The sequence below is a fragment of the Leptonychotes weddellii genome, chromosome 4 (genome assembly GCF_054177405.1).
Source record: "Leptonychotes weddellii isolate Sample4059 chromosome 4, ASM5417740v2, whole genome shotgun sequence".
NCBI classification, from domain to species: Eukaryota; Metazoa; Chordata; class Mammalia; order Carnivora; family Phocidae; genus Leptonychotes; species Leptonychotes weddellii.
Window position 1 is genome coordinate 30,236,652 of NC_138372.1, and position 20,452 is coordinate 30,257,103.

Consider the following 20,452-nt stretch of genomic DNA (forward strand, 5'->3'; position numbering starts at 1 on the left):
GAAAAAATTTGTGGCAAATAAAATCCAATATAGGCCCTCATCCCAAATGGCTGCAAGCAAAGAGCAGCCTGGAATACATGCTTAGGATAGGAACTTCTGGGAGGCAATACAGAACTGATAAAGAACATAGGCTCTCAAGTCAAGCAGATCAGAGTTCAAGTACTAATTCTACTAGTTACAGCTGCAGGAAATTAAAATGTTAATAAATATATCTAAACTCCAGCTTTCTCTAGGGATGCCTGGGTGGCTCAGTCTGTTAAGCGTCTGAGTTCAGCTCAGGGTCCTGGGATTAAGCCCTGCATCAGGCTCCTTGCTCAACAGGGAGCCTGCTTCTCCCTCTCCCTCTGCCTGCTGCTCCCCACTGCTTTTGCTCACTCGCGCACGTGCGCTCTCTGACAAATAAATAAAATCTTTTAAACAAACAAACAAGCTCCAGCTTTCTCATCTATAAAATGAAACTAATAGTTCCTACAGTTAAAATATTACTTTGAGTGGGCACTTGGGTGGCTCAGTCAGCTAAGCATCTGACTTCAGCTCAGGTCATGATCTCAGTCAGGGTCTTGGGATGAAGCCCTCCCTGCATCAGGCTCTCTGCTCAGCAGGGAATCTGCTTCTCCCTCTGCGCCACCACCCGCCCCCCCCCCCCCGCCAGCCCCAGCATGCTCGCTCTGGCGTGCTCTCAGATAAATTTTTTAAAAATTAAAATATTACTTTGAGAATTAAATGTGGTAGCATATACATAGAAAAAACATCCGTTAAGTATTAGTTAATAATATTACTATAGGATTATCTGGCGAGGGTACTAATGCAGTATAAAGTAAACCAGATTAAGCAACAGCAATTATAAATCAAGAGACAGCCATGAGGATTTTATCTGCACTGCCAGTAGAGTCCTATTATCTTGCTCTTAGATATTTTCATCCACAGCTTTACCTTTTTCACTTTCTCAAATTCCCTCCATCTCTACTGCATATATTCCTCTGAAATCTGAACTTTAAGTTCTCTATACAGTACCTTCAGAGATCAAAAAACCAAAGACAAAAAACAAAACAATAAAACCCTTACCATTATGCTCTATAATCGCAGCACTGTATGAAATGCTCATTGCTAGCATGAAATAAGTTACAGGAACTTATGGAATAAAGAAAACAATGTAGGGGCGCCTGGGTGGCTCAATCGGTTAAGCAGCTGCCTTCAACTCAGGTTATGATCCCAAGGTCCTGGGATTGAGCCTGCGTGGGCTCCATGCTCGGCAGGGAACCTGCTTCTCTCTCCTCCCCCGCCCCACCTCTGCCCTTCTCCCCACTCATGTTTTCTCTCTCTCAAATAAATAAAATATTTTTTTAAAAAAATTAAAGAAAACAAAAAAAAAAATAAAGAAAACAATGTAATTTAGACATCACAGGTTGTCAAATGAGTGGGCAAAGTACGCTAGAGATCAGAAACCAATCACTTCAATTTAAAGATGAAAAACTAAGGTCTACTGAAGTTAAAGACTTGCCCAAATTCACAAAGGTAGTTAACACTAGAAGTAAAACCAGAGCCCAGGTCTCCCAATGCTCAATCCAGTAGTTTTTCTACCATACCTCATCTGTAAAATGAGCATAATAGTACCTACCTCACTGATGAAAAGTACTGAGAACAGTGACTGGCAAATAGTAAGCATTCAAAAAATGTTAACTACTGGTGGTAGTTATGCTAACAGTAGTTGCTGCTATTATTATTCATATTTCATTCTATAAACATTGGCAATTATTATACCATACTGTCATTCTATTTGCCTCAGTTAAGGCTCCACTAGGTAGCTTTATTTTGTTCAAATTCCCAAAGGAGTCAGTCGCATATATTTTCAAAGTTAATATAAATGCACGTTCCAAACTGGAATATAATTGATACTGCAGATGCCCCCTACTGAGAACCATCTTTAACTTCTGTTTCCTTCCACCAGTGCCACTAATTGAGACTATAAGAGCCTCAGAAATATAATGTAAACATATAGTAAGTACTTAATACATGTTATAACAGTTAAGAATTTATAATTACACATGTACAGGGCTATTAGAGTAAAAGTTTGTACACACACACACACGAAGTATGATAAAATTCCTGTCCTCCAGGAAACTGTAGTCCAATTAAGAAGGTCAAACATAAAGAAGAACTGAAGAAAGGAAGGCTGAGCTCTGGGTGCTGCTAACAGTACAAAAACAGAGAGGACAACATGGACTACAGCCCTCAGAGGCAGAGAAGGGAGAACTTCAGCTAAGATTTGAAGAAAGTAAAGATCTCAACAGGCTAGAAAGAAAATGGTCCCTAGTTATCAAAGACACCAGGAGTAAGAATCACTCCACTGCTGTGCTTATCTTCATCAGTTCTGCTAGATCAAATTTGAACTATAAAATATCTATCTTAAATTTAAACTCTGAAAAAGTGGGGCTTCTGTTTGCAATTTATTAAATTTTATATATTCTTGGTAGTAAGGTAAAAAGTGCTTCCATTGTTGGTGTGTCAGCTGGTTGCCACAGCGGTTCTCCATTAAGCACGAAGAACACAAAAAATGACCATTAGGTATGACCAGATCATCAGTAACTTTAGAAAGAAACCCCTTAATGGAATGGTGATGACAGAAGTCCGCTTGTATAAGAGAACAGATGGTGGTAAATTTAAGAACAGCATGGGAGGCTCTGAGGAATCTAGTTATGGAAATCTGGTTAAGAAATGTCAGGCCCTCATTACCTCACCTCATTCCAAAAGCTTCCTAGCTGGCCTCCTAGAGTCTGATTTCTTACCACTCCTCTCTGCTAATCACCTCCAGAGTCCATGCATACACTCCCAAGAGAAATCTATCAGCACTGTTTTCATGACATTGTGCCCGAAAACTTTCAATGGTTCCCTTTTTCCTATTATATTAAATCTAAACTCATTTTCAACTACTGTAGTTTTTATTAATCTTTTATTAATCCTTCTCTAAATTCCTGGAGCAATTATAACCTCAATTTGGCATTTACCATGCTGTTTCATATGTATAATTGCATCATATGCCTAAGCTTACTACCCTCTTCCCCCACCTCCCCAGTGAGAACAGTGACCATACAACTAATACTTCAGATGCTACCTAACACCACACCAGGTACATGTTATCTGAAAAATAACATAGTATTTGGATTAAAAACATTCCTTTCTGAAATGTCTTTCCCATCTAACACTGCCTAGCTGGCTTCTACTTTTTTTCAAGACCCAAACCAAACACTTCCCCCTCCAGAAAGCCTTGTCAATCCATTCTTATCTTCCATCTCCTAAAGTGAACTAGATCTTACTCCCATAGTAATATGTCAACACCTCTCTATCCCAGGACTTATACAAGATTAAACTATATCTATCTCCCCAGAGACCATAAGCTCTTTGGAAGAAGAAACTTTCTTATTCTTTTCTCTCTCTCCAATCCCTAAGAATATAATAAGTGAAGGGTCAAGAAATAATGGTTAAATGATTGAAACAGTTACTAGCCAATGAAGGTGTGGGTGTGATCCTTCCCAAACAAGTGAAACCATACACACTGACAAGCTAAAAGGAAGAGGCAAAAGAAAAAAGGACTCAATAGCATGAGGTAAGGATAATCACAGGACTGAAGTCATTTATGAATTGGAAAAAAGTATGACTCAGACTGACAAGTAGCACTAAACAGGAACAGAGACAGTTCCGGAATAGCAGAGAAAAATGGGAAGATAGAAGCAAAGATAAAAAGATAATGTTACTTATGGGAGAAAGCAGGGCATGGAAAACTCATGTCTTAAATCTATGATGATATTTATTGCTAAAAAAAAGTTTCATGACGAATCTTCTCTACATAACATGAAAATGCAAACAGTATCAAGATATAAAAACTCAACATTAAGCCATGAGATGGGGAGAGGGGTGGGGGTTCTAATCCCACTTTATGCCACTAATAGGATCCCAAATAAGCTTTCTAGGTACTTTAACATATTGCTTGGCCTCCCTCTGCAACCTCCCTAATTCCCAACAAGTAACTAAGGATTACTCAGAAAGTCTTCAAGTTTTCAACAGTGTTATCAAAAAGGGGGGAAATGGGTAGAGATACTGCTGGCTTCCTAAATAAAGGTAAGAAGAAGACATCAAGGAAAATAAGAATAATGAGGATAATGATGTCGTGACCTAGATATTCCTGAATCCTCTCACTCTATTCCTGGCACTTGGCATTTCATCTTAAAAGACTTAAGAAAAATCACAAGAAAGAGTCATCATAAGACTCATAAGAAAAACTGAGCAACTAAAAACTCAAAAAGAAATCCTTATAATTACCACAGCAGTAATTCTGATCATATGCATCTCAAGGAATACACACACACACACACACACACACTTGTTTTTTGAGAGGGAGGAGGGAAGAGCAGGGAGAGAGAAGAATCTTAGGCAGGCTCCATGCCCAGTGCGAGACTGCCCAGTGTGAGACCGATGCGGGGCTCCATCTCACATGACCTGAGCCAAAACAAAGAGCTGGACGCTTAACCAACTGAGCCACCCAAGCGCCCCTATATATATACTTTTTTAAATATATAACTCCTGTTACAGAATCTTACCACCCAAGGCAACCAGAAGTAAGGTCTATGGCAGAAACCATTCAGTGCCACCTAACATCTGTTTTTATCTTCTTCCTGAGGAATACAATCTCAATTTCATTCTGGATGGCATTGTGCCTCCTGCCATTCCTGCTCTCTGAAGACACAATAGCTACTGCTCCAGTGTCATCTTTGATCATAAGGTGATCCTTGAAAGTGTCATACACTGAGGATATAGGAGCAAAGAGAAGGAATCTGGGTCCCTGAGTTCTTTGTCAAACTGTGAAGCTGCCATCTGAGCCCTGAACTGCCTACCTTCCAGACTTATGTTTACCATAAAAAGATACCACCAGTGGATGAATGCAATTCTTAACAAACATGAAATTTGGGATAAGGAAGTGAGGGATACAAGTAAGAGAACCTAAAATAAGACACTCTTAAAGGAGGAGTTGATGAGGGGCGCCTGGGTGGCTCAGTCGGTTAAGCAGCTGCCCTCGGCTCAGGTCATGATCCCAGGGTCCTGGGATCGAGCCCCGCGTCGGCCTCCCTGCTCAGTGGAGAGTCTGCTTCTCCCTCTCCCTCTGCCTGCCTCTCTGCCTACTTGTGCTCTCTGTCGAATAAATAAATAAAATTAGAAAAAAAAAAAAAAAGGAGGAGTTGATGAGGCAAACATTAACTCTGATATTGCAGGCTGGAAAACTGGTGACCTTCTTAAAGAGTGACAAAGGATTTGGTCAAATTTGGCCATCTACAGAAGTTAGAGAACAAACCATATGCCAACTAAGGCTACGGCAAGGAGAGAAATATAGAAAAAATTTAGAATGTTGGCATGCGTTGGCTTCTTCTTGTCACTTAAAACAAAATCCTGAGAGAGAAATAAACTTCAATTAGAGTTGCAAGCAGAGAGGGAAAAAAATGCAGATTTGCTAAGGGAGGTTAACTCCCTCCCTATGGCCTGCAATTTAAGCTAACAGTCCTATAATTTAAAGCCTTGCATAGCTGAAAAAACACCAACTGCTTCTGAAGTAGCAAACTGAAATAATTGAATGGTAGCTGCAAAACTGCAGCCTTGGCAGTAGAGAAGACTGGTATCTTGCCACACAAAAGCAATGTCATAAGGGTGTTGTCTTTCCACCCATGATTTCCACCATTGTTTCAAATGGCCTCATCAGAACCATCTTTCCCTCAGAAGCCAGAAGACGTCAATGAACTTGGATGGGGAAAAAAAGACTCTTCATTTCCACTAACTTGTAACTGAAATTTAGCATTTCCTTTAATTATGAAATTAGACAACAAATCATAGTAGCATTAACAGTACTTGTGACCTTGCCACCAATAAAAATCACAAATGCATTCTCACATGCAAATGTTGCAGAATCTCAACTTTTAATTTAAACTTAACTACTTAGGGGCGCCTGGGTGGCTCAGTCATTAAGCGTCTGCCTTCAGCTCAGGTCATGATCCCAGGGTCCTGGGATCGAGCCCCGCATCGGGCTCCCTGCTTAGAGGGAAGCCTGTTCTCCCTCTCCCTCTGCCTCTGCCCCTGCTTGTGTTCCCTCTCTCGCTGTGTCTCTCTCTGTCAAATAAATAAAATCTTTAAAAAAAATAAAAATTAAAAAAAAATAAACTACTTAAAAATTATGCTAGTATATTAGACTTGCCACTAGATCTCTCATTTAATATGTTAAAAGCACACATTACTATGTTTCAAAGTTAGTATTTTGCTAACTTTCAATATAATTGGTTTCCTTTGTAATCCCAAGTACTTTATTTTGTGAATTCTGAGACATTCTGAGATGGATCCACAGGTTTCACTAGACTGTTGAAGGGGTTCCATGGCACCAAAACAAGACTGGAAATTCCTGCGGTAAACGGAGCACAAAGGGCACAGTCTTCACATTGAAAAATTCTGTCTGGGCAGGCGTTATGGATCAAAGCAGCAAAAAGTCTAGAAACTAAGTATTTTAAGCTAATTGTATGGGAGGTCGGGGGAGACAAAGAGACCAGACTGCAAAAGCCTCTTAAGTTTCCAAAATAATACCCAAGCTCATCAACAAGAAGTGAGCTATAAAAGCTGTACATTTCCCAGAAAGGGCATCTTCACTAATATCCATCTCAGATGTGGTCATGGAAGATAATGGACAAGGTAGGATCTTTCAGAAGGCATAGGAGACAATGGAGGCCCTACCAAAGAGCAAAATCAAGGAACTTACTACACTGTCAAGGAGTCACTGCCACTTCTACCCAGTAAGATTTTATGATGCACTAATGACTACTGAGTGTTTCCCATTATCCCCTTTTCTGAATAATACCTTTTATTGCTGTTATCCTAATCATTCTCCACCACTACATATTAGGTAGAATGTAAATAACTCATCTGGTTTATAGATCTTTGATCCACAAGAAGCCACACCAGGATCTGATGAAAGAGACTGTACCTAAAGAGCTTACATTTTCAGCTAATTATAGTAACTGGATGAAACTCTGGGTTGTCTCTCTTGAGAAAAGAGCAAGTAAGTTCAATACATAGAAGAAAGAGCACATGTGAATACTTGTGTACCCATAGGGGCAAATCGTGGTGGAAACCTAAAAAAGAGAATAATCTATTACAGATTGACTCTATATTTTATAAGCATAAGACATAAAATTTTAACTTATAAATGAGGTAATAATTTAAGCTATTTCCAAGCAAAAGCAGCTGGTGTTACTTTAGTTTTCATATACCAGCAAAATCAAAGTTTCTACTCTTAGTTCAATTTCAGCAAAATTAACAGCGTCCTACATTGGAAAAGGTATGACTTAGTAATTAAGAACACCAGGCTGCTGAGCAAGTCTGCCTGGATTAGAATCTAAACTCTTCCACTTTAAGCTATGTGACCTTACACAAGTAAATTAACCTTTTATGTCTCAGTTCCCTCATTTGTAAGATGAAGATAAAGATAGTACCCAACCCAAAGGATTGCTGTGAGGATTAAATGAGTTAATGCATACAAGGCACTAAGAATAGTTTCTAACACACAGTCAATAATTTTATTACCAAATGCATACTCTTCAGAACTTTCTAAATTTTATTTCATTTTTTAAAAAGATTTTAAGTAATCTCTACACCCAATGTGTGGCTCAAACTCAACCAAGATCAAGAGTTGCACACTCTACCAAATGAGCCAGCCAGGCACCCCAGAATTTTCCAAATTTTAAATGGTTGTCACTCTTACTCAGTGGTTTTAGACTTACATGTCCTAAATGATACAATAATCATTTAGCAGCCTCAATGGAAATGAGCCCCTCATATTTACTCTAAAGTGACCCAGAAAGTATTAGGTTTTAAAATTTTGTTTGCAGACTATATATGAGAATTGAGAACATACTTTTCCCCATAGAAATAAGATGATATGATGATTCCTGAAGCAGCCCACAAAATCCTATTATTCCATAAAGGAATTCCAAGTCAACAGTTCTTGAGTATAAAAGCCCCAGTCAGATATCTTGCAGCAGAGAGACAAAGGAGTAACAAGGAAAAAAAAGAAATCAGCTTTTCCATTTTCCTGGTGCAAGACCAGCTTAATCCTGACAAAATTTCAATATGGTTTATATCTGGCATACTTCTAACTACTTTCTATACTTTGGTTCTCCCATCTCACATGCCCTAAGCCTCTAATATTGGCCCCCAATGTTGGTATTATAAACTCCAAAATTACTTGCTCTTCTCTTCCAGTAAAAACTCCCAGCTTTTCAAAACAGTTGATCTCTGCTCCATTTAGGAGAAAAATGGACAGCATCAAACTAATCTCCACGAAGATACTTCCTATAAGCAATGACCTTTTTAAAAAATAAGCGGAAAAATCCTCACTGGTTTGAAGTGAAAATACAGATGGAAGAATCATAATTTAGGAGAAGGAATCCAATAAACAAATAGTAGGTCACTCTTCAAACCTCTTGACTTTCACAACTTCTCTTCCCCCTTAAAATTCCAAGAATATTCACAACACAGCTAATGCAAAAATCCGGGAGATTTGGGCACCTGAGTGGCTCAGTTGGTTAAGTGACTGCCTTCAGCTCAGGTCATGATCCTGGAGTCCCGGGATCGAGTCCCGCATCGGGCTCCCTGCTCAGCAGGGAGTCTGCTTCTCCCTCTGACCCTCCCCCCTCTCATGCTCTCTCTGTCTCTATCTCATTCTCTCTCTCAAATAAATAAATAAAATCTTAAAAAAAAAAAAAAATCCGGGAGATTTAGTGAGACAACTGTCATTTGTAAAACTGTTGTGATTTCAGAGCTATTTATCATAAAATCAGAGATGAAAAAGAACCTCATTCGGTCATTTCTTAAAGTCCTGGTATTACCTATTTTGGAGACTAACAATATTCTTTTTTTTTTTTTTAAGATTTTATTTATTTATTTGAAAGAGAGAGAATGAGAGAGAGAGAGAGAGAGCACATGAGAGGGGGGAGGGTCAGAGGGAGAAGCAGACTCCCTGCTGAGCAGGGAGCCTGACGTGGGACTCAATCCTGAGACTCCAGGATCATGACCTAAGCCGAAGGCAGCCACTTAACCAACTGAGCCACCCAGGCGCCCCGAGACTAACAATATTCTTTAAGATCTCCAAGGGAGGGGCGCCTGGGTGGCTCAGTCGTTAAGCGTCTGCCTTCGGCTCAGGTCATGATCCCAGAGTCCCGGGATCGAGCCCCACATCGGGCTCCCTGCTCGGCGGGAAGCCTGCTTCTCCCTCTCCCACTTCCCCTTGCTTGTGTTCCCTCTCTCACTGTGTCTCTCTCTGTCCTATAAATAAATAAATAAAATCTTTAAAAAAAAAAAAAAAAGATCTCCAAGGGAAGAAAAGTTCACAACTTAATCTGTTCTAAGGTATGTTACTCTAAGGTATGCGCGTTTTGTTTGTTTGGTTGGTTGGTTTTTTTAAAGGTTTAACTGGCTAGGGGCGCCTAGCTGGTTCAGTTGGTAGAGCACGCAACTCTTGATCTTGGGGTCATGAGTTTGAGCCCCATGGTGGGCATAGAGATTACTTTAAAAATAAATAACTTTTTTAAAAAATTAAAAGTTTTAACTGGCTAATCTGTATCTCCCTTGCTACGGAGAAGAAAATTTCTTTAAATTCTCTCTTGGAAAATGAGAACTGGTCAGAGTTCTATTCATAATGATGCTTCACATATTTTACAATTTTTTTTTTTTTTTTTTTTTTTGCGAGAGAGAGAATGAGAGAGAGCATGAGAGGGAGGAGGGTCAGAGGGAGAAGCAGACTCCCTGCCGAGCAGGGAGCCCAATGCGGGACTTGATCCCGGGACTCCAGGATCATGACCTGAGCCGAAGGCAGTCGCTTAACCAACTGAGCCACCCAGGCGCCCACATATTTTACAATATTAACACAACTTTTTGTGTTCCCTTTTCTCTAAGTTTTAAAGTCCAGAACTTCTCCAACAGGATCTGAATTTGGAACCCTAATATATTTATTGCTCTTCTCTAGATTCTCTCCAAATTACTCCACATATAATCTTAAATTCATAAAACTGTATTCTAAATTCAGACAAGCCATACTCATAGTTAGAACTCCATTCAGGGTACAAACTTAGGGATCATGTAGCCAAAAGATATTTTCACACTATATGTGTGATTCTCATCTTAGGTGTCTTTTGCTCCACAATGTAGGAAGGAAATATAAACATTTTTGGACATTAACCACTCAACTATATTCTGTCATCAAGTAAATACTGTATTTTGCATTTAAATCTCACCTACTGGAATCTGAGTAGTTGGAAAGGCTGATGAACACTAGTCCCTTTAACACAAGAACACTCAAAGCCATCTTTGTAGCTGTTATTTAAAAAAAACCACACAGGGGCACCTGGGTGGCTCAGACAGTTAAGCATTTGACTCTTGATTCTGGCTCAGAGTCCTAGGATCGATCCCCGTATTGGGCTCTGTGCTACTGAGCTTTGAGCCTGCTTAGGATTCTCCCTCTGCCCCTCCCCTGCTCAGGTGCGCCCTGTGCGTGCACTCGCTCTCTCTTTAAAAAAAAAAAGTTAAAAACCCTGGGGCGCCCATGTAGCTTGGTGGGTTAACTGTCTACCTTCGGCTCAGGTCATGATCCCAGGGTTCTGGGATCAAGCGCCATGTCAGGCTCCCTGCTCTGCGGGGAATCTGCTTCTCCCTCTCCCCTTGCCTCTCCCCCGATTGTGCTTTCTCTCTGGCTTGCTCTCTCTCTCAAATAAATAAATAAAATCCTTAAAAAAAAAAAAAAGTTAAAAACCCAGACAGAACCTGCTATTAACACTCCTTATACTTAGTTTAAAATATGTATATATATAATGTCCATATAATAAAAGTCCTCTGAGTAACACATATCCACTGGTTCATCCTATCTCATTAAAGTGTTTATCCTAACCTCTCTACAACCATACTGCTTTAGCTCACTATACATTATACCAGTAGTATGGCATCAGTGCTGGCAGAGGCTAACACCGCGGAAGGCAATCCTGTCTTACCTTTTAGGGTTAACTATGATGCACAGAAAATGCTAAACAGCTTAAACTTCTACATGTGATGTCTAGGATTCAGTTGTCCTCAAAGTGTGGTCCAGACACCCTTTCAGGGAATCTGAAGGGTCAAAACAATTTTCACAATAAGATGTTATCTGCCTTTTCCACTCTCATCCTCTGATAAATGTACAGTGGAACTTTTCACATGCTATGTGATGGGTGTTATCACATCAGACTGAATGCAGAGGCAGAGATGAGAATCCAGCTGTCTCTATTAAATGTTTTAAAAAAATTTGCAGAAGTTGGGACGCCTGGGTGGCTCAGTTGGTTAAGCATCTGCCTTCAGCTCAGGTCATGATCTCAGGGTCCTGGGATCGAGTCCTGCATCAGGGTCCTTGCTCAGAGTGGAGCCTGCTTCTCCCTCTCGCACTCCCCCTGCTTGTGTTCCCTCTCTCGCTGTGTCTGTCAAATAAATGAATAAAATCTTAAAAAAAAAAAAAATCTAAATGAACAGACCTTCTGTTCTAAGAGCACATCAATCATTATCAGCTTACATAATACATCAATACTGATTATCATTCCATGATGTGAAAGGGTCTGAAAAGGACTAACTTCCATAGAAATCCCAGTGCTATTTAGGGTAGAATGTTTACTAGTCATCTATAAAAAGCTGTGCAGCTTAAACTTAGTAGACCCTAAGGGAGTCTCTCTGCCTAGAGACTTATTCTGCTTATTCTATCGGTTCCTAAAGACCCCACATTTTTGTGGTTTTTTTTGTTTGTTTGTTTCTTGTCATCATCACTTCAAAGTTTCTCAGCTTTGCTGTCTTTAACACAGACTTTATCCTTTTTCTTCTCATCAAGCATAGCAACTCCTTCCATAAATCGTCACAATCTTTTCTTAATGGAACAACCTATTTCCTCCCATGTGCTCAAGTTCTTTACCATCGTCTAAAAATTTACTTGGCAATTTGTAAATATGAATTTTTCTTTACCTCAACTTTCAACCCACCACTAAGCAGATACTTGATTATCAGGTTCTTTTCTCAACTTGAAGAGAACAGAGTACTTATGACTACCAGATTTCAAGACTTACTGTAAAACTACCATAACCAAGACAAGTGGTTTTAGTAAAAGGACAGACATATAAATCAACAGAACAGGGTCCAAAAATGGACCCACCCATATATGGCCAACTTATCTATTATTATTATTATTGAAGTATAGTTGACATACAATGTTATATTAGTTTCAGGTGTACAACATATTGATTCCACAATTCTGTTACTCAGTACTCAATACAGTAAGTACAGTCACCAGTAATAACGTTACTACAATATTTTTTTTTTAAAGATTTTATTTATTTATTTGAGAGAGAGAGAATGAGAGAGAGTACATGAGAGGGGGGAGGGTTAGAGGGAGAAGCAGACTCCCTGCCGAGCAGGGAGCCCGATGCAGGACTCGATCCCGGGACTCCAGGATCATGACCTGAGCCGAAGGCAGTCGCTTAACCAACTGAGCCACCCAGGCGCCCACGTTACTACAATATTACTGACTATATTTCCTATGCTATACTTTTCATCTCCATGACTTAATTTATTTTATAACTGGAATTCTATACCTCTTAATCCCTTTCACTTATTTTACTGGTCAACTGATTTTTGATAAAGGTGCCAAGACAAGTTATGAAAGACTTTTCAAAAAATAATGCTGAAACAACTGGTTATCTGTATGAGAAAAACATAAACAATGTCCCTTATGTCACATCATACACAAAAACCTGCAAAGTGAGTTACAGAAAGTAAAAGTTAAAACTATAAGACATCTAGAGAAAATCATGAGAGAAAATCTTTTTAACATTTAATTAAGCAAATATTTCCCAGATAGGACATGAAAAAAAAATCACAATTCATAGAAGAAAACAATTGGTTAAGTTGGACTTTATCAAAATTAAAAGCTTCTGTTCTTCAAAAGACACCACTAGGAAAATGAAAAGACAAGCCACAGACCGGAAGAAAATGCAAAGCATGTATCTTAAGAAGGATTTGTATCTCAAGTCCTTTGTATTCTCAAAACTTAATAATAAAAAACACCCAATTTTTTTAAATGGGCAAAAGATCTGAACAGATACCTCAACAAGAAGATATATAATGGTAAAGAAGCACATGAAAAGATGCTCAAGATCATTAGTCATTAAAAAATCACAAATTAAAATTATACTGGGGTATCACTACATACCTATTAGAACTGTACCCAGTGTTGCCAAAAATATGGAGCAACTAGAACTCTCACACACTGCTAATGGGAATGTAAAATGGTACATCACTTTCAAAAACAGTTTGACAGTTTAAGAAGTTAAACCTTAACCTACCATATGATCCAATTATTTCATTCCCAAGTATTCACCCAAAATATATCGTATGTCCACACAAAGACATACATATAAATGTTCACCACAGTAAGTACAGTCACCGGTAATAACATTACTACAATATTACTGACTATATTTCCTATACTATATTTAAAATAGCATTTTTACTTGTAATAGCTAAAACTGGAGAACAATCCAAATATGCACCAACAGGTAAATGTTGTTGCACATATAACCAATGAACCAAAAAGGTATGAACTATTGATGCATGTAGTGACACCGGTGAATCTCAAGGTAATTATGCTAAATGAAAGAAGCCAGACAAATAAAAGGATAATACTATACAGTTCCAGTTCTATACAACTTGAGAAAATGCAAACATACATTTAGGGACAGAAAAGCAGATCAGCTGCTATCTTGCAGAAAGTGACAAGAGGGCACACAGCAACACCAGGAAACTTTTGAGAATGACGGATATATTGTGACTGTAATTTTATGGGGGGGGCTTATCAAATCATACTATATCAATTACATCTCAATAAAGGTGTTTTTTAAAACTGTTTTAAATATGTGTGTGTGTGTGGGTGCAATCTGGAGTAGTTAGGATTTCTCAGCTAAGACACAAAAAGAAAAAAGAAATTGGAAGGAAAAAATTTAAAACTTTTTTGCTCTAACAAAAAACTTGCATCCAGAATATTTAAAGAACTCTAACAATGCAATAAGATGACACTACCCAGTTTTAAAATGTGCAAGATTTGAATAAAGACATACAAGTAGTCAATAAGCACATGAAAAGATATACACCATTAGTCAACAGGAAAAGACAAATTAAAATCACAATGAGATACCACTATATACCCATTAAAATGTTTAAATCAATTTGAAAACCAGTAGTATCTTCCTTTATGAATTTAAAGTCCATAGGTTTTATCTTGATATCAATAACAAAAATAACTACATTTGTGCTGTAAGGTAAAGCATGGATGATTATCCCCATTTTATACGGCTTCCAATCCAGTGATCCTCTGATTACATTGCATGGGCTTCTTGGGGTTTTATTTTTTTAATTATCTATAGGCCTACCTGTAATAAAGAAGCACTATCTTTTTCTCAGACTCTACCTATTCAAATAGTCTCATCTTTCCGTAACTTCCAATTGTGCTTTTTTACATAGCTAATACATCACTTTCCAAGTTCCAAATATACATAGGGGGACTGCAGAAAGAGTGTTAACTTTGAAGAAAGCGGTTCCTATGCTTAAAATCTCCATTTGGGGGCGCCTGGGTGGCTCAGATGGTTAAGTGTCTGCCTTCGGCTCAGGTCATGATCCCAGGGTCCTGGGATCGAGCCCCACATCGGGCTCCTGACTCAGCGGGGAGTCTGCTTCTTCCTCTCCCTCCGCCTCTCCCACCGCTCATGCTCTCTCTGTCTCAAATGAATAAATAAAATCTTTAAAAAAAAAAAAATCTCCATTCAGCACCATAACCTTCAACAGGGACCTGTCCGTAAGCACCTATCCTTCAGGCTCTCAAGTAAGCATCAGTATGGGGCAAAGTAATTTTTCTGTTGTCCTTTTCTTTTGTTGTTTCTAGGAGAATCTTGAATGCTAGTAAGCACATAATGAGTACGTATTCAATATGTATCTGTCAAACTAAACAAAACTGGAACTCTTAGTCCAATTCCAAATCTACAACTCCAAAAGGAAGGTGAGAATCAAATCTCCCATTCACTACCCATATGACTATAAGGAAAGGGTCTGAATCCTAAAAAACATCCTCTCTTGAAATCCTAACTCTTTTCACCCAACACTGGATACATGCTGCTTTGTATCAGACACTTCCTGTAGTATTTTGCCTAGCTCACCGTGCCCTATCACTGAGTTGTCTCCATCCTCAGGGCCCTGAAAGTCTTACCTATACCATAGCTATATGAGTACTACAACAAATTAAAGGATGAGAACCAGGGCTGACACCTGACCTAAGCTGTTCACCTGAATTTTCTTCCTTAGGAATTCAGAATTAGGACTGAAATGGTTTGGTCTCCTGAATAAAGAAACTATGAACTTGAGGGCGCCTGGGTGGCTCAGTTGGTTAAGTGACTGCCTTCGGCTCAGGTCATGATCCTGGAGTCCCGGGATCGAGTCCCACATCGGGCTCCCTGCTCAGCAGGGGGTCTGCTTCTCCCTCTGCCCTCTTCCCTCTCTGTCTCTCATTCTCTCTCTCTCAAATAAATAAATAAAATCTTTAAAAAAAAAAAAAAAACTATGAACTTGAGAGGTACAGGATGCCCATATGCCAGAAAGGTAAAGAAAGCTGGTTTCTAGAAATGAAGAAATAAATTACAATCAGAGAAAAGCAACAAAGAAGAAAGTATACTGCCTAGGTTCCTAAGAACCTGGGTTCTATCCCCTCAAGAGATCCAGCTATCCCTCAGTTCTGTGAAATACCCCAGTATTCTCCACAAATAAAATCCCTTTGTTTTGTTTGATATATCCAGTGCTGGCTTCCTTTAATTGCAGCCAAGCAAAGCTTGACTAAAATAAGTTTACTAAGTCAAATCATAACACTTTATTTTTCAGTATTATTTTATACCTTAAACACTGTTGACAGGTACAGATTTCATATTTAACTCCTCTTTTACTTTACCAATATACCCAGTGATGCTTTTTATTCCATATTACCTCTGATATTATTTCCCCCACATATATGAATCCATGACAACTCAAATTTCTCCACCATCTCCCCATAAAAAAAAAACTTTCATAAGATTTTTTTTCAATTTTATCACTAGTTTTCTATCACTTTTTTTCCTGTTTCCTGCATTGATATTTTCCTTTTCTAATTATTTTTATGGTATCCTCAATTAAGTGGAATATTTTTGACATCCCTCATTTTAAAAAAACACCTCAAATGATGATGAATACTGACAGCCAAGAGGCAGAACTTCGTGATTAAGAGCATGGGCACTGGAGCAAGGCCTACATATGAATTCCAGCTCTGTCCCTTTATTCACTGCATGTCCTTCAGCTAAGCTTAACTTTTGTATCTCTATTTCCTCATTTATGAAATGAGGTACCAAACTTATAGAGCTGTTAGAGGGATTTAATTAATATACTTTAAAATGCTTAAATAATGCCTGGTCTAGTAGTGAGAACACCATAAAAGCCTAGATATATCAAAGTCAGTATTTAGTCACAGAAGTAACTTTTAATAATATGTCCTTAAGTCAATGACTAGTCAACGATACTCTTCAATATCTAATACTCAGAAATGGAAGCCCTAGGGCATTCGGTCATCTTAGATCAAAGATTAAATTACATTTAGGATGCTCTAAGCCAGCATTGTCCAACAGAACTTTCTGCAACAATGGAAATATATGTGTGCTATCCAGTATGCTAGCCATTAGCCACGTGTGGCGCCCCTTATTTTTATTTTTAATTAATTTAAATAGCCACATGAGGCTAGTGGCTACTATATCAGACAGTAAAGCTTTACAAGATAAGCCAGAGGGGCACCTGGGTGGCTCAGTTGGTTAAGCATCTGCCTTCACCTCAGGTCATGATCCCGGGGTCTCGGGATCGAGCACCGCATCGGGTTCCCTGCTCAGCGGAGAGCCTGCTTCTCCCTCTCCCTCTGCCTGTTGCTGCCCCCGCTTGTACGCTCTCTCTGTCAAATAGGTAGAATCTTAAAAAAAAAAAAAAAAATCAATGACAAACAATGGTTTTCTATCCACACATTTAAGAATAGCAACTTTCTGCTTTATAGATGGACCATACAGAATATTACAGAAATGAAAGATGTATATAAGGATACTAAATAACCCAACTCAGACACCAGAATACTAATTAAATACTAAATGTATAGCTACAGGCACAAAAAATTTGGTTCAGAATATTGTTCCTCTAACACATGAGGTAAGTCTCCTGCCTTATCAGTTCCTGGATTCCCTCTGCCAGGAATGCTCATACTCCACATACCCAAAATCGAAAAGTCCATCACTCTCTCAGATTTTCAAATGTCACCATGTCAGTAAAGCTTTCCTTGGCTAAAATAACACACACCCCTATATTTCCCATTCCCCTTCTCTATTTTATTTTTCACCTTAGCCCTCATCACTGTCACTAACATACTTCTTGTGCTCGCTTCAGCACCATATATACTAACAGATATTTCTTGTTTATTAACTGTCCCTTCACCAGAATGTAGCTCCATGATTATAGGATTTTTATCTGTTATGTTCAATGCTACAGTCCTAGCATTTAGAATAGTGCCTGACAACATATTAGATGCTCAATATGCTGAATGAATAAATAAAACACCTAGCTGCAGCAGTTACATGTGACCAGTAGATACTGCCATCAACACTTCATGTTCTAATCTGAAAGATTTCAATTAACAGATTAGATTTAGGTTATTTTTTCAAACTGTGCTCTGGGAACTGCAACAATCCCTCAGGGGCAATTGTGAGGGTAGAATATTAAAGCCTAATAAGCAAGCAGAAAAGTCCTGTGTGTATCTGTTTTATTCACAGGATTTCACGTAAGATTTAATTTGCAGAAAGATTTAGCAACTTCAAAAAAATCTAAGACTACTGGGTTGTATACAATTTAGTTCCTACTTTTTAAACTTCACTGTAAATGAGGATAATCTAGGTATCATGTTCATATCATCATTTAGAAAGAGATAAAAACTAGCACCAAGTCTTATTTAATCTGCTACAAAAGCAATCAAATTTACTGTGTATTTTCTAATTAAAACATGTAGAAAGCAGAATATTTTTAAAAAGAAATGAAGTATAAAAATTTTGTTATTCCATATACAAGAACATATGTAAATTCACTAAGTGAAAATTAAAATCCAAATCCCATTACCACAAATATCTTTGTAGGCAAAAGTATCTCCCAACCCATCAAACAGCACTGTCTGACAAAACAAACAATATTTTATTACGAACCTCACCTTGAAATTCATGGCGTAACTTTTAAATGTTACATGTTCAGTAAGGAAAAAAAGAGCACTCACCTTAATGAAGTTACAGATGGACAAGCCTGTCCATACAAACCCATCTGGCCACAAAGAGAATCTGAAAAGTAAAAAAGAGTTAGTTAGCAGAAGCTCCAAAGTAAATTAAACTATAAATAAGATTCATTTCTAATTAAAACAATCTGAAAACAAATAGAAGGCTAAAAGATTCACCACTATCTGAACAAATACCTGTAGGAATCAAAAATACTATTAAACAATAAGAGGAATTATACTGAAGAAGACAGACATACCAGGAAGCATAAAAGAAATAAACACACTATAACTGTAATATCCAAAGGAGATGAAAACTCATAAAATTTAACAAATTGTTATGCTTGTTATACAGAGAGTGTATCCGAGCTATTTAGTGGAATCCTACTGATTCCAGAGAAGTGCCTAAAGGAAACCGAAGAGCTGAGTATGCAGGTTCCCATCCCCACATAATTGTCCCCCATCCCATCTACTCTTCAATCAAAGCAGTGTTATCTTTATTGGTTTTATATACCAAAATTCACTAAGACTTCATGTGAAGAACAGTTCCACTGCTTTAAAGAAAGAAAGTTAAAAATAGCATTCAAATGGAAGGAGTTTTGAATAAGAAGCTCTAGGTTCAAATTCAACTATGACACTATGAGACCTTGAAGAATTTATGTAAACTCACTGAACCTCAAATTCTTCATCTGTAACTTAGGGATAAATACTGCCTATATAATTTTATTTACTCACCAGGGACAAATTGCAGGTTTGTTATTAGAATTAAATAACTCAATGAACAAATGCAAAATGGTCTATTAGCGCTACTACCTGGCACAAGGTAGTACTCTACAAGTAGCATTTAGGTAACAATGTCTACAAGTAACATGAATGAAAGAAGTTGGAACAGCATAAGCATATATATATGCATACACTGCACAAATGGTGAAGATTATGTGCAACTAAAGAAAACATGTTCACAGTGAAGGGGATGGATCGGCTGCTAGTCCCAGTTCCAGCCAATTGCTGCTAAGCAGGATTGCAAGCCCAATATTCTAAGAACTGATTTTTCAAGAGAAGCAAGATATCCAAAATTTTATTTGAAATCTCCTGATTTTTCTTTTCTAAATACTATGTGGACCAAACAAAACATTAGGTTCTGTCTATAACCTTTAATCTAGAGGCTGAATTGGGTGGCTCAGTCGTTAAGTGTCTGCCTTCAGCTCAGGTCAGGACCCCAGGGTCCTGGGACCGAGTCCCACATCAGGCTCCCTGCTCGGTGGGAAGCCTGCTTCTCCCACTCCCCCTGCTGGCGTTCTCTCTACCGAAAAATAAAAATAAAATCTAAAAAAAAAAAGATTAAAAAAAAAATCTAGAGGCTGAACAAATTCCCAACATCTAATTGTTCCTGCATGCACTGGAGAGAGACAAGGCATTTATTCTTTTTTTTTTTTAAGATTTTATTTATTTATTTGACAAAGAGGACAGCACAGGCAGGGGGAGCGGCAGAGGGAGAGGGAGAAGCAAGCGGACCCCTGGGATCATGACCTGAGCCGAGGGCAGATGCTTAACCGACTGAGCTACCCGGGCACCCCGAGACAAGGCATTTCTATTTCTGCTAGAATGACAGAATAGATAGCTTAATCAACATGTCACTGAAAATTACAAACATTGGATAAAACCTTTTACAATCTTTATAAATTAATCAATAATCCCGAAGGAAAATAACATCCGATCAAGGCCAAAAACTAAATAGAGAAACTAAAGAAGTATGCAGGGTACTGAAAAAAGCTTTCATTCACCTTCAAGGCATTTTGCCAAACCCTATGAATTTCAGCTTGCACTCAGAAGGCAAATGGGGCCCAAGGTTCAAGAAGCAAAGTCCAGGTGTTACCCAAGAGATAGCAAGGAAAACTGTTTCTTAACCTTGGCACTGAATGCCAACGAGGGGATGGGGGACTATGATTGCAGTAAAACAGTATCTCCCCTGATATTTATAACCATAAGCTCACTCTCACCTAG

General features: G+C 38.5%; 1 protein-coding gene across 7 annotated transcripts in view; it reads right to left on the bottom strand.

The window, feature by feature from the left end:
* The window catches only part of FOXJ3 (forkhead box J3), a 144,007-nt gene that overhangs the window by 102,567 nt on the left and 20,988 nt on the right, over positions 1–20,452 (bottom strand). For 6 of the 7 annotated variants that reach the window (XM_081818232.1, XM_081818228.1, XM_081818230.1 and 3 more), the window contains one exon: positions 18,455–18,515. In XM_081818232.1, the coding sequence (XP_081674358.1) occupies positions 18,455–18,498 (44 nt within the window). In that variant the 5' untranslated portion in view covers positions 18,499–18,515. Of the gene's footprint in view, positions 1–11,069; positions 11,524–18,454; positions 18,516–20,452 lie in introns of those variants that run through there. The other variant, XM_081818231.1, reaches the window with a different exon arrangement.